Source organism: Gallinula chloropus, assembly GCF_964237585.1.
Source record: "Gallinula chloropus genome assembly, chromosome: 4".
In the NCBI taxonomy this organism is placed as follows: Eukaryota; Metazoa; Chordata; class Aves; order Gruiformes; family Rallidae; genus Gallinula; species Gallinula chloropus.
In genome coordinates, this window is record NC_140088.1 from 44,648,824 (window position 1) to 44,669,564 (window position 20,741).

General features: G+C 45.6%; 1 protein-coding gene across 2 annotated transcripts in view; it reads right to left on the bottom strand.

Moving 5' to 3' along the window:
• Positions 1–316: 316 nt before the first annotated feature.
• Positions 317–20,741, bottom strand: part of DPF3 (double PHD fingers 3) — a gene marked incomplete at both ends in the record, with an annotated part of 172,852 nt that continues 152,427 nt past the window's right edge. For both annotated transcript variants that reach the window (XM_084263872.1, XM_084263873.1), the window contains 3 exons: positions 317–387; positions 1,421–1,502; positions 2,789–2,901. In XM_084263872.1, coding sequence (XP_084119998.1) covers positions 317–387; positions 1,421–1,502; positions 2,789–2,901 — 266 coding nt within the window. The remainder of the gene's footprint in view (positions 388–1,420; positions 1,503–2,788; positions 2,902–20,741) is intronic.

The window sequence follows — 20,741 nt, forward strand, 5'->3', positions numbered from 1 at the left end:
ACAAGGCCACACAAAATTGACTTCTCCGTGTCAATATAGCGACCCTCCCCTTTCTATAATGCACGTGAGCCTGTAACAGTAAGCAGCAACCATGCATAGCAGTGAAGAGATTTCATCCGGAGCGTCGGGAAGTACATGGTCCATCTAGCAGAGCCCAGGAGGTACAGCATTAGTGAGGGTGAATACCACAGATACCTCTTCTCCTATTTGAGTGTCCTTTTGTTTGGATGCGGGTTGTGTCTTTGTGTTCTGGATAGGGATTGTGTGCTGGTATGGCAACACCAGGAGCAAAGTGTTTCTTGATTGCTGGAGCTCCTCAGGCCTGGAAGCCAAAAGCTGATGCTCTCTCTCTGAGCAGCTCCCGGCACAAATGACAACTCCAGCTCCCTGCAAATGAAGAAATCCTTCTTATAGGAATGACATCAAATCCAGGCACTCGGAGATTATGTCAAGATTGGCCTGAACAGGGTATCAAATTTTCCTAATGTTGGAATTGCCTCTATTTTTCTAAAGCAGGCTCTGCTGCCCTTGGTGTTGTGTATGTAGGCTCCCTACACAACTTACAACACACCCGGGGTGCACATTGCCACTGGGAGTTATATTTTCACACATTCAATATACTGCTTCCCAGTCAAACAGACACCTTTAGCTAATTATTAGCTTCATTTCAAAATTTTCTCCTCCTGATTTAGTTTCCTCTTTATCAAAGTTACAAACATTTAGCTCCTGAATGCATGATTGATTTGTAATTATTCTTGTCTCACCCCTCATGTAAACCTCAGTCATTTGCACTTGCACGTCTCCTTCTCCAATTCTACTGCCCTCTGCAGATTTGAGTCAGAGAATCAATAATGGCAAGGGAGTCATTCCTCAGCTCCCCACACAAGTGGCAAACTACAACCAGTTGTAGCATATTCCTGCAGAGGACGGAACTACATACCAAATGTAATACAGACCATATAAAGCTCACCCTTCCAAGGCACAAACAAGCTGGAGAACAAGGATTAACATTCCTCTTAATCCAGTCTCCTGACAGCAGACTCTCGGCTGTTCCAGAGAGGACCTCTCTACCTGGGGCTTTCTCTCTGGGACTGTGACTTCTTAGGAAGTCCAAAGTCACAGTTCACAGGAGCTCTAGCCAGCTGACTCAACTGAGGTGGCCAATACCATCTGGCACATCCAGAGATACCCACGACCCATAAAAGACCCATGTCCTGAAAGAAGAGATAAACACCAGGCAAGATTGCACAGGACATCTCAGATCACACTAGACTTCCACAACTATTAGTTTTCTCTCTTTCCAGTGCTACCTGCTTCTGCATTGCTAGTGCTTTCTTAACTCTGCCTGGCCCAGGTCACCTTTCTGTAATTCTTCCCTTCTCTGCAAGGACTTTCAAAGCAGACTTCTAACACACGTTACCTTCTGGGGGCTCAAAGACTGGTGGATTCAAGCAATACATGTGATAGCCACGGTCACAGTCATCACAGAAGAGCAGCTGGTCCTGAGGCAGGGTTGTTAGGGAGACAGTAGGGGAAAAGGGAGAGAAAGGAGAGGAGAAGAAAAAGAGAAAATGATGTAAATTAGTCTCTTGCCATGACGGAAATGTAAGCATGGTAACCAGCAGTGCTCAGCTAAGAGCACAGAGCTGCAACATAGAGACTGAGACTACTGGGAATGTGAAAGGCATCACATTGACATGGCCAAGATCAACCACTGCCCTTATCACCACAAAGGTAGTTAAGTTTCTAGCTGGAATATATCTCTGAGAGGTAGAGGACTTCCTCTCCAAGCTGGCCTCATGACACAGGAGCAAATGCTACTAGGCCAGGGATATGCTGTACTGAGCTCCACTTTGCTGGGCTCCAATGGGACCATGTGCTGGATCTCATCCCTTCAAAGGAAACCTTTCTCATCAAAAGCTGGGACTTAGCCAGTTCTCTAAAACTCAGCTGAATAGTGAATGCTCTGTGAAACAGATGAAAGTGATGTTTTCCCCCAACGTGGTCTGCAGCTCTGCTAGGGGGGGAAAAACTCGCTCCAAAGTATGCCATAACTCCTAAGGCAGAACAGCGCCCTCTTTTCAGATTTCCTTATTTACTGCTAAAGCAAAACAAAGTCTTAGGCTTCAAATTTATCCTGCTGTAGGGATGGAGTCTTAGCTAATCACCTCTGAAGTTCTCCAGCTGCTGTCAGTTCTCCAAACTTGTCACGCGTTACCAAGGGCCCTTAGCATCAGATTTTAATGGAGAACTACAGAGAGAGGACACTGTTCAGCTGTAGGCTCTGGATAGGTGTTGAGGTGACTTGAGCAAGGCTTAGCCATCCCAATTCAAATGCTTTCATGTTTTCCAGGTCTTATAATTAAGATTTAAAAAATTATGACAAGAAGGTAGCCAAAATCAGGGGCAGAAGAAACATACCTTCCATCTCTCAGGTTATCACCCATTCACACCTACTCCTGACAACCATGTTGGAAATACCCCTCTTTTGCAGCTCCCTGCAGCATGAGTTGATGGCCTCCAACTAATTTCTATCAAACAAGTGTACAAATCACAAGTATCACCTTCTTAAGTGGCCCTGCATGGTAATTTCAGCAGAGATCAATGATGGAATGGGTCATCAGAGAGGAGCCCAGCTCTACTCTCAGGGCAGCTCTTCCTCAGAGGTGTATGGAAGCAGCAGTGAAGCCACGACCATTGCCCTTGACCATTGCCAATCACTTCTCAAGGGCGGGCATGACAGTAGCTTGCAGTGACACTTATTTGCACGAAAAGTAAATAAACTCACATCGTTCTCAGAGGTCCCACAAAGGCTGCAGGATTTGCACTCAATGCACTGCCACTGATAGGTTTTAACAGCCTCAGTCATGTTTGTGGTGAACTGCAGGCAGGTCGGGTGTCCTGAGGAAGATCGGAAACAACTGTCATTGTTAAGGCTCCCTTATTGCTTGTTAATTAACCGGTATTAAATTTGGGAACAAAACGCACATGGACATGGACTGATCACAACATGGGCTGCAACTAACAGATACCAAAGAGGAAAGCAGGCATTAACCCTTTCGCTGCCGGGCACAAGAGAAAAATCAGAGTCATCCCCGCCCATTCCCCATTGGCAAAGCAGTTTTATTCAGAGCTCTTAAAAAGGGTTTGGCTTTGGCTTTGGCTTTTGTGGGACTTGTTTGTGAAAGAAAACAAGAGAAAGGATGAAATCAGAAACAAACCGAGTTTCAAGGAGAGCCCATCCCACTTAGCAGAAACTGGACTACAGTTCCAATTAGCTTGGTTTTGATTTGAGCCAAGGACCTGGTAGAAATGAGGTTATTCTCCATTCTGGAGCTTCCCTTCCTGGTATCCAAACGGGTGGAGCAATTCTGTAAACTTTGCTTAAATGGAAGCAGTAGCCTACAGAGAAGCAGCAAGGTGGGATGGAGGGATACGGCTTTTAATTTTTTTTAAGAGCTCTGCCGCTAAAGTTGGTTGGCACAGAAGAAACCAAATTGCACAGCTACCCTTCCAGGATCAAAACAAGAAACTGAAAGGGAAAAAAAACCCCAAGCCAACTCCCACAATGAACTAAATGAAAGGAATAAAGAAGGGAAAGCTAGCAGAACAGTCACATCTAATTGGAAGGACAAATTGCCAGAGTTTACAACCCCCGCCCCTACATGCGTGTCGACTCCAGCTTTGCAAAACAGCGGTACCACAGTAGCAGGGTCAGCAATGGGCTTTCTGGAGGGGAAAATACAAACAAACAAACAAACCAAAGGTAGGATCAGTGTTCCTTCTGCAAAACAAAACAAGAAAAATACACTGCTGAAATAAAGTACCGTGCTCCCAAACCACCCCAATCGGGCAGAGGCAGTCCCTATGCCACCTGCAAAAAGCTACTGCTTGCCTTCTTGGAAAGCCCTAGACTCTGCATCCCTCTCTGACACACTGCACATAGCCAAGGGAAGGGGGCACGGGGCTGGGATAGCCAGCTGCTCATCTGTAGGAAACCCAGAAATAGGGGTATGTACACCCAGCACTACTTCTGGGTGTACACATTCTACAAGTATCACCATCGGCTGTGTGGGGGCTTCTCACTTCGAGCTGATCTCCTGCTCTTAGACTGCAGCCAGTGGGTAGAAAAGAATCTTTTCCGCCTCCACCAGCCTAAATGCCTTTTTGAGAGGGACGAAAGAAAAGCTGCTTCTCAGATAAAGAAAAAAAAGGCACAGCTGCAGTAGATGTGAGCCTAGATGCGCGATCTTCATTACCAGACCTATCAGCCGTATTTTGCTGCGTTGTCACATCACCCATCACTGCCCTACAAGAAGCTTCTCTATTTTCTAGCCAGTGAAGCAAACAGTTGCTGAGAGCTGCTGGGTAAGGCAATAATGCAGCAGGGAATATATTCCCTTTACGTGCCCATGATACCACCAAATGGTGCGGTAAGGAGTTCTGTTCTCCAGTTATATTTGTGTGGTAGTGAGATGAAAGCTAAGCGTGTCCTGCAAAGAAATGTGTGCCCGTAAGTTACTAAGGAAATTGAATCGAAACTTAAGGGGATATTTAAGGAAGGAGGGATTGGTGACACTGTTCATATCACTCTTAGGCCATTGAATAAAGAAATGTTTTAATAGTTCAGATGAGGTCAGCAGGGCCAAAAAGATCACCGTGTTTTGGAGCCCTTGAAATGTCAGCACAACACAAGAGTCAGATTTTACTGAGATTTACAGCAGCCCAAGTCAAAACTGAAGTTCTGAGGACCTTGAAACTGTAACTATCCAGAAGAAGATTTTTGTGACATGATACTTTTTCTTGCTGAGAGGACCTCATATAATTTCTGATACTACCAAGCTAGCAGAACTGGACATGACACTGAAATGTTCCTCCAGGCCTGATTTACAGCAAACATGGAACCTCATTCCACCACCAGTAAATAGAACAAATGTGCTGTGCTACACATCAGGGAGGAATTTGTCCCAATGGCAGCACGGCTGCTCCCAGAAAGGTTGTACAGCACTGGAATACATCACCGAAAACAACTCATACAGGGAGGTGAGTTAATCAGAGAGTTAAATAGCTTCAGTCATGTTTGAAAAGAAACAGAAAGAATGGAATCAAACTCAGGGAAATAAATCATGGCTAAATGCATACACACGTTCATGTGCTCACTTGCCTGCGTACACACATTGCTCACTGCAGACTCCAGCTAGAGCCTCTCCCTTTCTCAAATACCATGAAGGTCAGGTTCTGTTCACTACTTTGTCTCTGTCCCTTCGCAGCCATTCCTGCTCGCTTCCAGCTATCAGTCTTGACTGTCTCGTTCCTCATTTGCCTCAAAAACACCTCTGCAGGTTTTCTGTGCTGCATCTCGTGTTGATGGTGCCTCATCCTTGAAGTTATCCATCCTATTTTGCACAGACCTTAAGAACTGCACCCACCGCGAGCCTAAAAGAAATGGGTTCTTGTGGGCTGAGGGTCACTTAGAAAATACTAATATCAGAGTGAGGGGCACGGTGGCGTCTTTTTGCAGCAATGCAGAAATATTTTGCAAAAATATACTGATTTATTTCCTCTATTGGGCTGTCTCTCCAAATGCTGTGACTACAAAAGAAGCCATAGTCATGTCCACATAGCAGCAGATAGCCTTCTGTTAGCCCAGGGCCTACGGCATGTCTAAGGGACAAAGAGTCTTGCATGAACATGTCTGTCTGCAGTCTCCTTCACTTTGCACAATGTGCCTTGTGGTACCATGACCCCAACCTAATGTCATTGGAAAGACTATTTTTACTGCTGCCAGGAGCATGATCAGGTACTGTAGCAGATGGCAAGCGTGTCAGTAGATAGCCAGCATTAAAATTCTTTATCCTGCCCTCCTCACTCTCCTTCTTCACAATCTCCCCAGTTCCCCACTGGTTTGGTTCCAAACCCAGTGTTTCTCATGACCTAGGAGAAAACTCACGCATCCATTCACTCATCCCAAACCAGTGTTGGTGAACACCGCCCCTGCTCCATCATACCACAGCCCTTCTTGGCATGCCCTCTGGAGCAGAACACCTGAAGACAAAGCCCTGTAGTGTCACGTGCCAGGGTACTATAGGTACATTTAAATTCCCTTTAAAAATATATTTTTAAAGGCCTGGTTAGGCTAGGTCAGCTCACAAACAATCATACCATACACAACGAGTGGTCCAAAACATGGTTTGAGTTGCAGACACTGTGGTAGGCACAGGAGCCAGAGAGTTGGAAAGTTCTTTCTGGCTTAATGTAATCAGTTACATGGTCAAGACACAGACACAGTCTTAATTAGTTCACTAATCTCGTGGTTAAAGGCACTTGCTATGGGAAAGTGTGCAGCAAAGTCTGCAGCTGGAACTCAGGCAGTAATTCAGGTGGTGGCTCAGCTCTGGCCAACCCCAGATCACACTCATATGTCTGTATCAGCCCGGCAGATCAAAGGCCGGGGCGGGGGGGAAGGGAGGAGGAGGAGAGAAGTAACACACATTTATGGTGTCACCAAAGTCAATAGACAAACCTCTAAAGTTCACCTTGGGAGCAGTTCTGTTGAAGGAGAAGGTGATATGTTAAGATCGACAGCTTCTAATCTGCCATAAACTAACCTACCTAAACTTTTGCTATGCTGCAATAGCTATAAACAACGTAGACAATAAAACCTGCAGTGAGGTTTCCAGCAGCTCATCCCTTTGTCTTAAAATGATATTTTAAAGTATAGATCAGGCCTGAAAGCTCCCTTGTCTTAGTGGAAACTCTCCTCTGGATCTGAACTCTGGCAACTGAGCCCGCATTTTAGAGTGACACCCATGTTTCACATCTCACTGGCTTTAATTGTACTCTATGTCCACCAGACATCTGGTCAGACGAGTGGGGGGCAAGCACACTCAGAGACCACCTCTTGACTCCCGCACCCGGTGCAGTCACATGCTGGCAGTTAGGAGAATTTTCACATTAACACCCTAAAAAACCCGCAAAAAAATCTCTGAAAAAATCTCTTCTGCTTACACTGGCTGTGCAAAACTGAAGACCAAGACTGACATTAAAGGGCAGGAACAATCTGCTGCTCCCAGGCGCTCTGTGACCAGTGAAGGCCTTAGAATGGCTCATTAGTGCTTCTTCAATAATGGATTCTGCATTGCAAGATTAATTGCCGCCATGTGCTCTGTCACACCCGCCACAGACTATTTAAGTTAACAATCCAATCAATAACCTTTTTCAAACAAAGGCAGAGATTATGTTGAGGGGGAAAAACTAAGCAGAGACTCCCTTTTTTAAAACAAATGGGAAATTATTTATATGGAGTAAAAGGAATTTTCACCCCATTTCCAATTCTTTCCCTTATCTTTACTGCATAGCGGTAGGCTTTTTAATCAATACATAATGAAAACCCACAGGGCCCCTGGCTATACCACATCAGGATTTACTCCGTAAACTATTCAGATCTTTAAACAGCTATAGATACACATTACAGATATAATGACCTATGTTGCAGGAACCCCATCCAAGTAGTGGAAGTTTTACATGCAAAAGGAACTGCAAAATTTCCACCTGCTACGGCTGAATAAGGATTGCTGTGACCACTGTCACAATTAACAAAATTATTAACATCATCCATACAAAAGAAGGGAAAAGTAACTTGTAATGTTAAAAATGGACATGTTTTTATGGTTATAGAATAAAAAAATTAGCCCTTATCTGTCTGTGTAAGAAGGCATGCTTGCAGATATATAGCGTAAATGACAGATGGATTAGAAAGAGCCCTTAAAAACCCCAACCATCCAAGCACACTGAAAGGCTTGGCTCTGCCAGAATCCTGAGACTCCAGGAGCTGCAACTGTCAGATAAAAACCAACCATTCTGAAGGGACGACAATGGGGAAGGGAAGCGCTTGGCATTTCCCTGGCCCTTCCCATCTTGCAAAATCAAGGTGTTACAATGCAGGGACGTAATGCCTGCCTGCTTAAGTGGAGGTACACCTAAACAGAAGCCTTCAAAATCGTTTGCAGGTTGTGGATCCACGGCACCACCTGCCACAGTAATTCTGTGATGCAGGGAAGAAGGAGTATTGCATTACAGGAAATGCCGACGGCTTTCCCAGCAGCCTGGGAAGGAATGGGCATCTGAGGCTGTGGGTGAAAACCTTGTCTCCCCCCACCCCCCACCCCATACCAGCATGAAGCCCCTCTGAATCCAGCTTCTTCAGAAAACCAACCAACCAAAAAACGAAGTCTCACCCATCAGCACCATAGGGGTGTATGGGGGGTTGGACCCAATGATCTCTTGAGGTCCCTTCCAGCTCTTCCGATTCTGTGATTCTGTATCGCTGCCACACAGGAGACAAACATTACCACTACAAATCCTTACATCCTGATGGAAATGAGAAAACCAGGTGGTTTCTCCCATTGTCCGAGGCACTGTGGTTCCAGCACCACCAACTCTGCTACAGTGAGCCTGAAAAGGACATGAGAAGCAGAAGAAATGAGGCTCGAGAAGTGAGTCCAAAAGGACTCAAGAGCCTCAGTGAATAGATGGGTCAGCCTGATTTGGTCAGGGACCAACTTTCCTCTAATCTAATATGCTGCAATATGCCAGTAATTGTGGAAGAATTAACGCCTTTAATAATTGATGGAGCTCTGAAACCATTCAACTGTAGCAGAGCTTATACCTCCTATTATTCCATTTCCTGGCCCTATAGTCTTTCTGGCCAGAGTGGACTATGCTCACAGTGAGCCTGCAGAAAGGGAAGGGGCACTGCACTGCATTAGCACATGGGACTGGCAGGCAGCTCCAAGCCGGAGGTGGTGGTTTGCATCTCAGCACTGCCAGTTCCAGTGGAGAGAGAGACATCAATTACAAGTAGCTGCTTGAATACCCAGCACTGGTAAAAGAGACCCCACTTTAATTGCTCACCCACGGGACAAATAAAACCCCTGTGCAAGAGACAGTGGTTCAATCCCAGTCACAGCAAGGCAGGTGGAACTGGGGTCATTTGGAACTGAATGCAGGACAGACCTGTGTTTGGCAGCAATCAACGCCAAAGATCTCAAAGAAGTTACCAAATGGCGATGTGTGGAAGGTGGCACTTGCAGCTCACTCTCCTGCAGTCTCTGCTGTTGCTTTTGCCATCCAGACACCAAAGAGCATTGCTGGGGTGGGGTGCGCTCCTACCAAAGCACCCCTCATCTCAAAGCACTCCCTTGACAATATTGAGAGCCCACCCACCAGCTTGACCCGCTCCCAGCTTGGACTCTACAATGCCACATCGTTTCCTCTGAAACAATTCAAAGTGTCAAGAGCACCAGCTATGACCAAGAGCCTGGCCTACAGAGGGAACATGGAGAGCAGAGCTTGGCTTCAAGGCTGCTCACGTGCACACACAGACATCAGTAACGCTGGCTGGCAGGGGGGCGGCAGGAGGAGCTGGGTGCAATTCGGGGGTGACCTCCAGAGCATGCAGAGAGAGAAGCCAGGAGTGAGTTATTCTGGGCATCCTAATGGCTTGTCAGTCAAATCTCTCTCTCCCCACAGACCATCCCCTCGGTAGCAGATGCTCCAAGTCTCACAGGAAAACTATGTTTTTAAAAACAATAAGAAGAAATGTTTTATAACGGTTCTGCTGCGACAGGTTTGTGCATGCCTTGCCCTGCACAGCCCCTCTCCCTTAGCAAGCACAGTCCAGCCATACATATCTTTGCAGGGAGAAATGAGAACACCCCGATTTAGGCTGGTAATGCTGCAGCCAGGCCTTCTGTCCTGGCCTTGGTTTGCCAGAGGAAGGATGAACCCTGCTGGGGTACTTGCTGCTTTAAGGGGATTCCCTCCCACCCCCCTCCCACCAGCCATACATGCGTGCCCCTCCAAAACTGCCTGGGACAAGCCGAAAGCTGCCCTTCCATTTCATATATTGTCTGAGGGATGCAGCAGATCTGGGGCAGAGCCTTCCTCCTCTGCTTCTCCTCTGAGGTGCAGCAGCGGGGATTCACCCTGACAGGCTGCTCACCTCCCTGCAGAGGTGCTGTGATAGCACAGAAGTAAGCTGGCCAACTGGGCTCTGCGTATTTGCAAACTGGGGGCTCAGAAATGTGCCTCCCCATCAACCTCAAAGCCAAAGGCAACACCACATGCCTGCAAGATCCCATCTCAAAACAGGCCAGTACTCTGCTCCCAGCACTTCCAGCCCGGCCCCTGTTAGCCACCCTTGGCCGCTAGACAAAATGGCTATTTCTTGCCGAAGAAAAAAAATGTGGAAGCACTCAAATAACCTCATGCTGAAGCATCAGCTTGTTAATGCACTGGCAAGTCATGCCAGCTCTGTACAATTCCTGGGGGTGAATTAGGTCAGAGTGACCTCCAGAAAACCCACCAGGCTGCATCGCTGTGTGAGCGCGGCATTATGGGTAACTATCTGCTAATTGCCAGGAGGCACTTGGGCTGCTTACCAACACCAACAGGAAGGAAACCTGCCTGCAGGCACCACACGGACTCCATATGCCAGGGACATAGCTCCTAATAACGAGAATAAACCCATTTAAAGAGCGCAAACTGGGCGGGAGGACAGGCACCGAATGCTAATGCTGCCCAGCAGGTACCCCTCGCAGGGGTCAGCTGTGTGAGACACCCCCCTCCCCCCAGCAACACTGCCCACACAATGCAGGGCAGGTTTTGCATTTGGTTGTGAAGTAAGGGTGAGGTAGATGAAGATGAAAATGCGGGAGTGGGAGGAAGACTACTTATCCAGACAAGATGAATCACCACAACCTGGAAAGCCAACATCCTCTTTGCCCTGGGGGACATTTTCGTTACCCTTCAACAAACTGCAGTGGAAAAAAACCTCTGGCGCGGCTTCGACCTCGTCGCTATGCACTGCAGGCTCCCCAGCCAGGCCAGCTCACACACCACAGAGCTTTCAATCAACTGGCAGGCTCACTAAACCCTTTCAAAATGAGCAACCAAGCAAAAATACTTGGTCATAAACACTAAAAATAGGAATGGAGGATTGGGTTTTTGTTTTGCTTTTTAACTTGGTGAAGCCAGTTCTTCCTAGTGCATTAAATCCACCTCCCTGGCAGCCCATTTAGAACATCTCCGCCTCTCTGGAAGAGCCAAAATCCCCAGCTATAATGAGAGGAGTAGGTTGGTATTCAAAATGCTAAGGAAATGGCAGCCTGAATAGCCTTCCGAGAGAGTGGTACCTTTGTTAACCCCACCTTGATTAAATAAGGTGTCAGCTCTGCCCCACCTGTTAACCTGAGCAAGGTGTCCGCTACCTGCTCAAACCCACACCTGCTGTCCAAATACACAGTCCTTCCCCAGCATTCCTGGTGTTAAACTGCCCCGCTAACACTGACGGACAGACAGCAGCCCACAGGGACGCCCAGCTCTGCCCAGCGTACCCCTGTTAGCCAGCCTGGCTCCAGCACTTGCATGCCGACCCAACAAAGCGTGTCTAACCTGAGCTGGTGGCAGCGGTGGACGGGACATGTCGTCTCCTCAGGGCACTCTGACCAGGATGGAGGCAATGCTTCATGACATGGGCACCTCTTCACTAAAAACCAGGCCATGTTCACCCAGTCAGTTTGGAGAGCATCAAGACAAGCCCTCTGCACCACCGCAGTCCTCCTCGAGCACCGCGGGCTGTGGGGAGAACGGCGGAGGAGACTTCACCCACGGGGCAGGAAACAGCCATCCCACAAAACAAAAAAGTGACTGCTGACTGAAAATGGGGTAGGCTGGGCTTACAGCGACAAATTGAGGGACAGGAAAGGAACGAGGAGAGAGTATTACTAATCTCTGGGCAAACTTTCTTTCTAGCAAGATTAAGGAACAACTCCCAGCTAACTCCCTGCCAGCATTTTTCCAGAATTTTCAAATCAAATTGCAAACTCTGGAGAAATTATTTGAATGTCATCATTTTAATGTTAAATAAGCTCTCCTATGGAGAAGACACCATGCCATTGCATAGGCGGTGACCTCACTGCTGTCACATGAGGTAACCACGTCACCCAGGGAAGAAATTCAACACAATGGCTGAATGGTTGATTAGCGATGCGAGCACGCTGTAAACGCCAGAGGTTTGATGTAATTTACACCTTCGCTAATGCGATTTAGAGAGAAGTAGAACCACTGTACTCCCCTAAATACAAACAAACTCCATTTGGACCAAGGTACTTCGGTCCCTTATTGATGGAAAGAACCCCTTTTAGCTGCCAAATGGTCCAAGCTCTCCACACACACTCTCCATTGTTTGTAACACACTGCCAGAAGCTGGAAGAATCACTGTTGCCAGCTGATTTTTTTTCCCCTTGTCCATTAGTTAGACCTCCTGGTTTGGTTGGGAATTTCTAAGTGGTGACTGAGATTTCATCAGTAAGGCAGAGAGTATTCGTTTGCCCATCAAAGTCCTGGCAATGCCAGCATCTGGAGGGAAGTAAGAGCTACAACCACACTCTGCGGGACATCGGTCCATGCTCAGTGAGGAGTAGGTGAGATGTCTTCGTTTGTACTCCAAAACCAAAAGGCGTGATGTAAACATCTGAGTGAAGGAGGGAATTTGAATGAAGGCGTTTCAATGGAAAGCAAGTGGGAAGGGAGAAAGGGTTAGGAGATAGCAGAGGCAGAAACTGTTCTTTCAGAAAGGGGGAGACTTTTCGTGCCAGTGTTCTGCAAACAAGAAGTCAGGCTTCCATTTTGGACCTGTACCTTGCCTCAAAACTGAGCTGGATGGAATTGTTTTTAAGGGAAGGGGAAAATCCTCCAAAATGAAATGTTTTGTTCCTACCTGTGCACCCTTGGGGGTGGGAAAGGAGGGGAAAGGGTCATTTAATTGAGAAAAAGAGAACTTGCTCGTTTCGAATCAAGCCAAAACCTTTTCCCTTGCCAGGTGTTTTTCAGCTCAGCTAGAACAGCCTTTTGGAGTAACTGTTTGACAAAATCCTACCAGAGACACCAAAAGAGTAGGATTTTTTTGTTGTTGTGGTGGTCTTTCACTGGAAAAAAAAACCCTCCAGATGAAAATCCATCATTTCTTTTCTCAGAGAGCCCCAGACCTTCCATCCCAGATTACCCAAGTCAAAACGCAGACCATTTTTTAACCTGTACCACGTGAGCAGCATTGCTTTGACCTCCACAACTGATACCTCATAGCAGCTGAATATCACATCAGATTAAACAAGAAATTAGCTAGTTCCACAGCAGTGGACACAAATGTCCCTCATTAAACAGTTCGCTAGTCCTGCTCCTTTTTAGCACCAGAGGAATTGCTTAACAGAGCCTGCACAAAAGTAGAACATGATAGTATTCAATGCCAGAAACTACTACAGTACTACAGGGATCTGTGAGTCTCCTGACCTTACTCTTAGCTGGCTGCTACATCAAGTAGCAGGACTGATGCTTGGTGGTTCTGTTAACAGCAAAGAGTAGCAAGTGCTCTCCTACCAGGTTCTGGACACCCCAACTCCTCTCACCTTTAACAGCTGTTGAGGGTGTCCATCACCAGTGACGTTCACTGTTAGGTGGCATCCCATCACCCAAGCAGTTTTCAATGACAGCTGCACCGAGTCTAATAGGGACTAGTTCTTCACATACTGCCAGACTGGTAAATATGTAAGTGGTCACAGAGGAATCTAATGGGTATAGAAATCTTTCTCCATTTTTGTCCTCTTTTGAATCACTCAGTACTTGTAAAATCCCACCCTTCGTCAAAGTGAGGAGGGGGTTTTAGAGAGCTAATTAATGAAAAGACTGGCCTGGCCTTGCAAGGGAAATTAAGTTCCCTTACCCAGGGAAGATCTCCTCCAAGGGAAGGAATACATGGCTCTGGACCATCTGGATGTCTGAAGAGTACAACAGCAATCTGAATTCAACCCAGAGAGAGTCCAGGCCGATGGACAGAGATACGGGAGGTATGGAAAGACCTGAGAAGAGCTGGGTTCTTTAAGCAGCATAAGCCCAGGTATCCCAGCAGTGTATGAGACTTCGGAGCCAAGATCCAGCTGTAAAATCCACTGCACTATAAAACAAGTCATTGAGCCAGAGGAAAGGGCTGGAAAGTCTTCAGTGTTTTTAACACATTTAAACCCCTCCCAGCAGAGCACCGATGTGAAGCAGCTACGGTTTGTACCAACAGGAAGATGAATTTCTCAAAGATAGGCTTAAAAACTACCCCACATAAACTCTACTGTACAAAACGCTCCATGAACGTGAAAGCCATGTCTCACTGGCAATCTGACACTCAAACAAAAGTACCCCTTTAGTTGAAAGCATCCAATGACTTCCTCTCACCTTGGAGAGCTGGCCTCTATGCTGACTCCTGATATCATCATATGAAGAAGTTAATGGCTGTTGGCTAATGAAAGAAATCCAAATTAGTAAGCTAAGTTTTCAGCAATGCTTCACAAAACCCTCCAGCATTATTTAGAATCTCGAAGCTATTTCAAAATAGAAGGCTGTCCCCGAAAGTTTTGGTGGTGTTCATTCTCTTCCTGCTGTCCACAATGAAGTCACCGACACCACAATACTAACAGCAAAGCCTGAGAAAACATAATGAGAAGGGCCTTCAGTCCAAGCAACAAATGACTCTCTACAGCTGTACAAACCTGGGGATAAGCTAGAAGGTCTTACTGAGAATTGGTTAGGGAAGACGAACAGTACCAAGAAAGGAAACTGCACACTGAAAAGAGTACCACTCAGCACAAGACACTGAAGGGAGGCTATGTCTGTTCCTGCTCAAGAGGCACCATCCATCAGCTGGGATCCCAAAGGAGGAGCACCCTTCTGCAAGCTCCCCAGAGTGGTTGCCTCTCTCAGGCAGTAGTTCCAAGAGCTTCAGGCCACCACCCAGCTTCAATGTAGTTGAGGTCCTACCCAGACATCTCAGCACTAGGGATGGGACAGGGTACAGAGAAGTGTATGCCATTGCTAGCTTGGTTTTCAAAAGAAAAGGTTATGAGGTTTTTATCATCTGTGGGCTGATGGGGGCTTACAGCTCCAGGATGTAAATTTAAATGGATTTTTATTTTCTCTCTGATTACACACAAAACTTTGGAATAAATCTTAAACCGGTGCGATATTCTACTTCATGTAGAAGCGAAGACGTTGGTGCTGTTTCCAGCCCACTCCAAGAACTCAAGATTCCAGCCCTCAGCTTTGCCAGCCTTCAGCTCAGTTTCAGCCTAGGGAAACTTGGCTTTGGGGGCACCCGTGAGCTGCCATGATGCTGGCAGGCATTTGTATTCCCTCCTCCAGCCATGCCTCTCACCAGCAAGAACCCTTCTCCAGACAGGAAAATAAGATACCTTCCTAGCCAAAGTGCCACATGAATCTGCTCTGGGGCTTAAGGAACTGTGGTATTTTTTTCCACTCACGTAATTTCTGCAAAATTCAACCTTTCCTTTGGAACGTTTCTATTTCCAGGTCTGTGGATTAAAATAAATTAAAAAAAACCCTACAAACAAACCTGACAAACAAACAAACTAAAAACACAACAACAACAAAAAAGGCACAAAAATGTTCAAAGTCATGAGACTTATGCAGAGTTGTTTTCTGGAGTCCGACAGCCTGCAACAATAGCTCTGCTGTGGTGGAAAGGATCCCATTAATCTAAACAGGGTGTTGACAGACATCCATAAAGGCCAATTTCAACATACACTTTCACTCCTGGTTACCTTAGCAGAAATGTCTAGCTCTGCTCTCTGCATCCATCACACTGGGGACAATGAAAATGACAACCGAGTTAGAATGGGAGGTGACCTATTGAACAAGAAAAGTGCACTGATGCCACAAGCAGTTTCCTTCCTGCCTTTCTTCAACATTCCTCTCTTTGATTTGTCAGCATTCAGCTTTGCCCTCAGTCCAACCTCCGTCTGGGTCTCTCTGCCCTTGAAGCACAGCAGAAAGCTCAAGAGGAGCTAGGGGAAGAACAACAAAGGCAGCAATGGCCGGGGGCTCAGGATCTGTCATCACACCCCCTCCCTCCTCTCTCCGTTTTGGGGGAGGAAAAAGGGATTATTTGCCCTCCATGAAATCCCTACGGAAAAGTCGTTTCATAGGCCCACAACTCAGATTATTGCACTAATGCCTGACAGCAGATCGCAGAAAGGAAATTGGAAGTTGCTAGGAGAGGCTTTAAAACCAGCAACCCTACCACCCCACACGTGCCCTAAGGAGAGCACCACAGCTACCTTCTCAGCACAGCGCAGGAGTACGGCTAGCACTTCACTCCACCTCCTCAGCTGCCTCGGGCCCCACTGCCCAACGGGTGACAAGGATGGAAAGACCTCCTTAAGCCACAGAGCAGCTGAGGACAACCCAGTAAGGAGTCCAAAAACTGCTCTATTGGATCCCAAGCAGGTTCCAAAGAGCCACAGCGATGGAGGCAGCTGAAACTGCCTTTTGGCTTCCTCCATTCCCCAATGAATAGGCCACAGGCTTTGCACGAGTAAAGATAAGGACTGAAGGTGAGCAGTGACATTTTCAAATCGCATTCACTTGCAGAAGGAGCGGAAAAATAAACCACTAATGGAAAGTAAGATTACACGCGTGAAAAATAAAACTTTATAGGTGAAAGGCTATGAAAGGAGACCAAGAACAGTTAATTCTCTGCTGCAAAGACACACACAGTCACACACAACCATTAAAAATCAGGCAGATACGAGCCCATCTGCACAACCCCATACAATTCCCATACTGCCTGGCTGGGTTCATTTGTTTAGGATTTATTTGCCATTTTATCTGCTGGTGGGGGGAAGAGCTCGCTACTCTAAAGGATCTGTACCCACCTCAGAAGGTCTCTTAAAAACTACACCTCTGCTGCTGTTTTTGCAAGCAGCTGCCAAAATAAAAAAGGGCCACCTCTAGCCTCCGCTGGTAGCAGAGAAATCAATGCGAAAGCAGAGGAAAGGCAACAGAGCTTCATAAAGATGACAGCATGTCTATTAGGGGAGAAAAGTTTCCTGAAAAGATGGCATCTAATCTGAAACAGTATTTCCTCTTTCCCTTTCCATCCTGCACAGCCACACCACTCATCTGACATGAGTACAGGGAAAGGGAGGGTGCTCGCCAGCACTGTGAAATGCAGCAAAGGGAACCACAATGTCCAGTCACTCCAGTGACCAGATTAGAAATGGCAACGAGAGGGTCAGGAATCCTTCAGACTAAAAAATCTATATAGAAACCTCTTGCATCATTCAGACACTACCTTTGAATCTAAATGAACTTAATGCAACTCTGTTAGTCTCATGGAGAAGGTTATTAAAATACGAGCACTTTTAGAAGAGCCTCTATTATCACCAAATGATAAGAGACACTCCTAAAACAAGTCCTACACAAAAGCAGCATTTTATTTCCTGCCTACCTGAGCTATAACAAGCAATAGGACCAGTTTCTGTAGTCCACTGGATGGAGAGGAGAAAGTAAAAGAGAGGAAGAAAATTCTTGGTTAACGTCAAGCTTCATTAAGAAATACAAAACAAAATCCAGGGACAAAAGGAATAATTTACAAAATGGAAAAGGGAAACAAAATCAATAGAGGAGGAAGTTTTATTTTTAAGCTTCAAAGAGAGTATTATAAACAATGGAGAGCTTAGAAAAGTATATGTACAAGTATGTTATTCAACGTCTTTTTAAAAGAAGCTTCTTTGCACTAAAAAAGACCTTGTGGAATTGGTTTGATAAAGTTATATTTACAGAGGAATATACAGGAGGGGTGTTGGAAGCAGAATTTTTATTTGGAAGGGAAATTACACAAACTGGACACAGACCCTACAGTTTGCATATCTTCATTACAGTTGTGCATCTTCTTATCTTTTGATAAAATTGTTAAATGATTTTTTTTTCTCTAGAGGCAGTTTACCACTTCAACAAACCAACAAAATAAAAACCCCATCCTGCTAAAGAGCCTGATTAGGACATAAATTTTGTCATTTATCTTAGTGGGAGCAGGACGCAGATCTACCAGACATACTACATGGATACTTTTGGCCTAATGTGTTAATCTGGGAAGGAGCGGGAGAAGGGAAAGGGAGAAGAGGATAAAATCTGCTGCTACTGACACATGGAAACCTCTCAAATTAGGTGAGTTTGAGCTTTAGGTGTGCAAGAAACACAGTGCAGGATGAGAATCTCTGGCAGTTTCACCCAGTCAGGATACCTTTTTTGTTGACAAAGGTGTTTTCACTCTGAAAGCCAACATAAACCACATTGACAAAGCCACTTTTTCTGTCTATGCCCTGGGTCTATACCAATAGGTACTTCTGGCACCCCTGTTAGAGAGGAGAAGCTAATCTCAAAGCCAAGTCCAATATCCTCCTCCTAGGACACAAGGCTATCCTGCATCCTTACTGATGACATCACACACGACAGCAACAGTCCTGTGCTACCCACTGTGAGCGAATTTGGCAGCAGACAAAATCCTCCAGTGCTTGGATGAAGCCGAACACCTTATTTCACTGAGAAGATGGCTAACAACTTAAAACTCAAGATGTGAAGGTCCCTCACCACTGCCTCACAGGGCAGGGTAGGGCTGTAGCTGCGGGAACTCACATTCTTCTCACACTGAGCAATGCCCCCGTTGCTCACTGCTGACAAGTGGGTGCACCAGTATGCTTCTCAAAGTCCAGTACCACTTCAGAAAGGGGTGCAGCACACAAGATTTCTACATATGGCATCATCCTTGACTCTAACAGAAAGACCCATGCCAAGAGCACTTGACCATTTAGATCCCTCCTTTACAACCGAGTCACAAATCAGCTGTGGAATCTCCAAAGCAAAAAGTAATACTAAAGTTAACAGCGTTGTTTTCCTTTTTTTAAACCCCTCTTTCAGCAGGAGTATTTCACAGGGCTGCTCAAGAGCGAACCTCTTTTACTGTGCAGAAGAGACACATCAATCCTACTGGGAGAAGACAGTCCTTTGAATTGGACACAAAATCTGGGAACAAAGAAGCCCAGCCATTGAGCCTGGTCTTTGCTATTTCAATAGGTTTTGTTCAGATTTGTGCCTAACACCATACAGCAAAATAAGTTTTAAGCATCTAACAGGATAATATCATTATGGAGAAAGTAAACCAGAACAATCTTCACTTACCACATCCAATTTGCAAAAAACAAAGATACCCAGCACATGTATGAATGGCTTCTTTAAAGTAAGAGAGAGAGCAGAGTTGATCTTTATTTTCATTATTTAAAAAAAAGTTTTTTCCTTAAAGTAAATATTCAGTCTTTATTTTACATTAAGTGCTTTTTAAAATTTCATGTCTTCACAAAATTGCATTTAAAATTTGAAGTAAAATGTATTTCAAACAAAAATAGTGTGCAACTGCAGCACTTCTTTTCTCTCTTAAATATCGAAATAAATAAAATAGTTAAGTCTTTTTTTCAGTTTGTTTGTTTTTCAGTCAGTTCTACTGTAGCTCAATTCCAGTTTGACCTGGGTTTATACACACACTTAAAAGAAAGTGAAATCAAGACTTTAAAAAAAAAAACAGAACCAAACTTCTTTGTATTGCACCAGCTTAGGGCATCCCCAGAACTTCTCTCAACAGTTGGCAGCCGACTTCCCACAGTCCAGGTTCCTGTGCCAGACGAAACACGGGTACAGAAGGGTCAGGGCAAGGAGAGGAGATGGATCAAAGCATCCTGGCTTCTCTCAGCCTTCCTCTGAAATGTCTTGCTTGAAGGATGCTGGAGTCCATGAGGGCAGGGCTGACTGCAGAAGGAAATGCAATACAAAGTAAAACTAAACAAACTCAAACACACAACAAAAGCAAGCGTTCAGAAAAAGAAAAAAAACAAGCAGAAGCAGCACAAACCAACCTGCCAACACTGTTTGTGTTCTAGATCTTTGAAAACATAGCTCAACAGACTCAGCTTCAACTGTCCCTGGGAGCCATAAGTAAATACAAAGCAAACAAAGAGGATATGAAGGAGCATATCCAAAAGAAAGGCACCGAACACTGTCAATCTGTCTTAACCATCAGTAAGTAACCCTCCTCTTTCAGCTTAGGTACCTGCCTCTTTGCTAGAGGTTAAGACCTTTGTTTATGAAATCCTGCTCTGATCACACCGCCCCATTACTAATGATTTGCACAGAGCCACAAAGGCGTGCAGCGCTGCACAAAGGACATTGTTAGAAGTCTGAGCGATACACGTAGGGTGGCAGCAATGTGATAACTTCTGGATATTTTCGTGAGACTGCCTTTCGCATTGTGTTTAATCCAGGAATGGGCTAAGTTGCATGCTGCTAAGCTCCTGAGCAGCATTAGCTAGCAAATAAAATAATCTCTTTATTTCCACAAAATGTGAGTGACTTCCCTTTTGTCTTTCCCACACCTCTCCTATCAGTTCTGGATGACACAAAGGTCCGAAATCTTAGGAGATGCCAGTGACCAAGGGAACTTGGTCAACAACATGAGCTGGCAGCATCCCCTTAACAGGAGTATCGGAACTTGAAATCGCAACAGCTGGGGGGGTGGTTCTAAATGTTATTACAACTTGTTTCCTCTGAAACTGGCAGCTTAACACCCATGGCCGTACAGACAGGGACGTGAAAGTAGTTCAAACTTAATTTCAGTATTCTATGATATTTGTACAAGTTGGGGTTGGGTTTTTTTTTTTTTTTGACCCTGGTAGATATCTGGCAAAGAGAACAAAGGTTGGTAGGGTTTATTGTGATGGCTCAGTCAGCAAAAATTCATCCTGGCCACATTCCTGCACTGTGAGGGCTTTATCCAGAAAAAAAAAAAC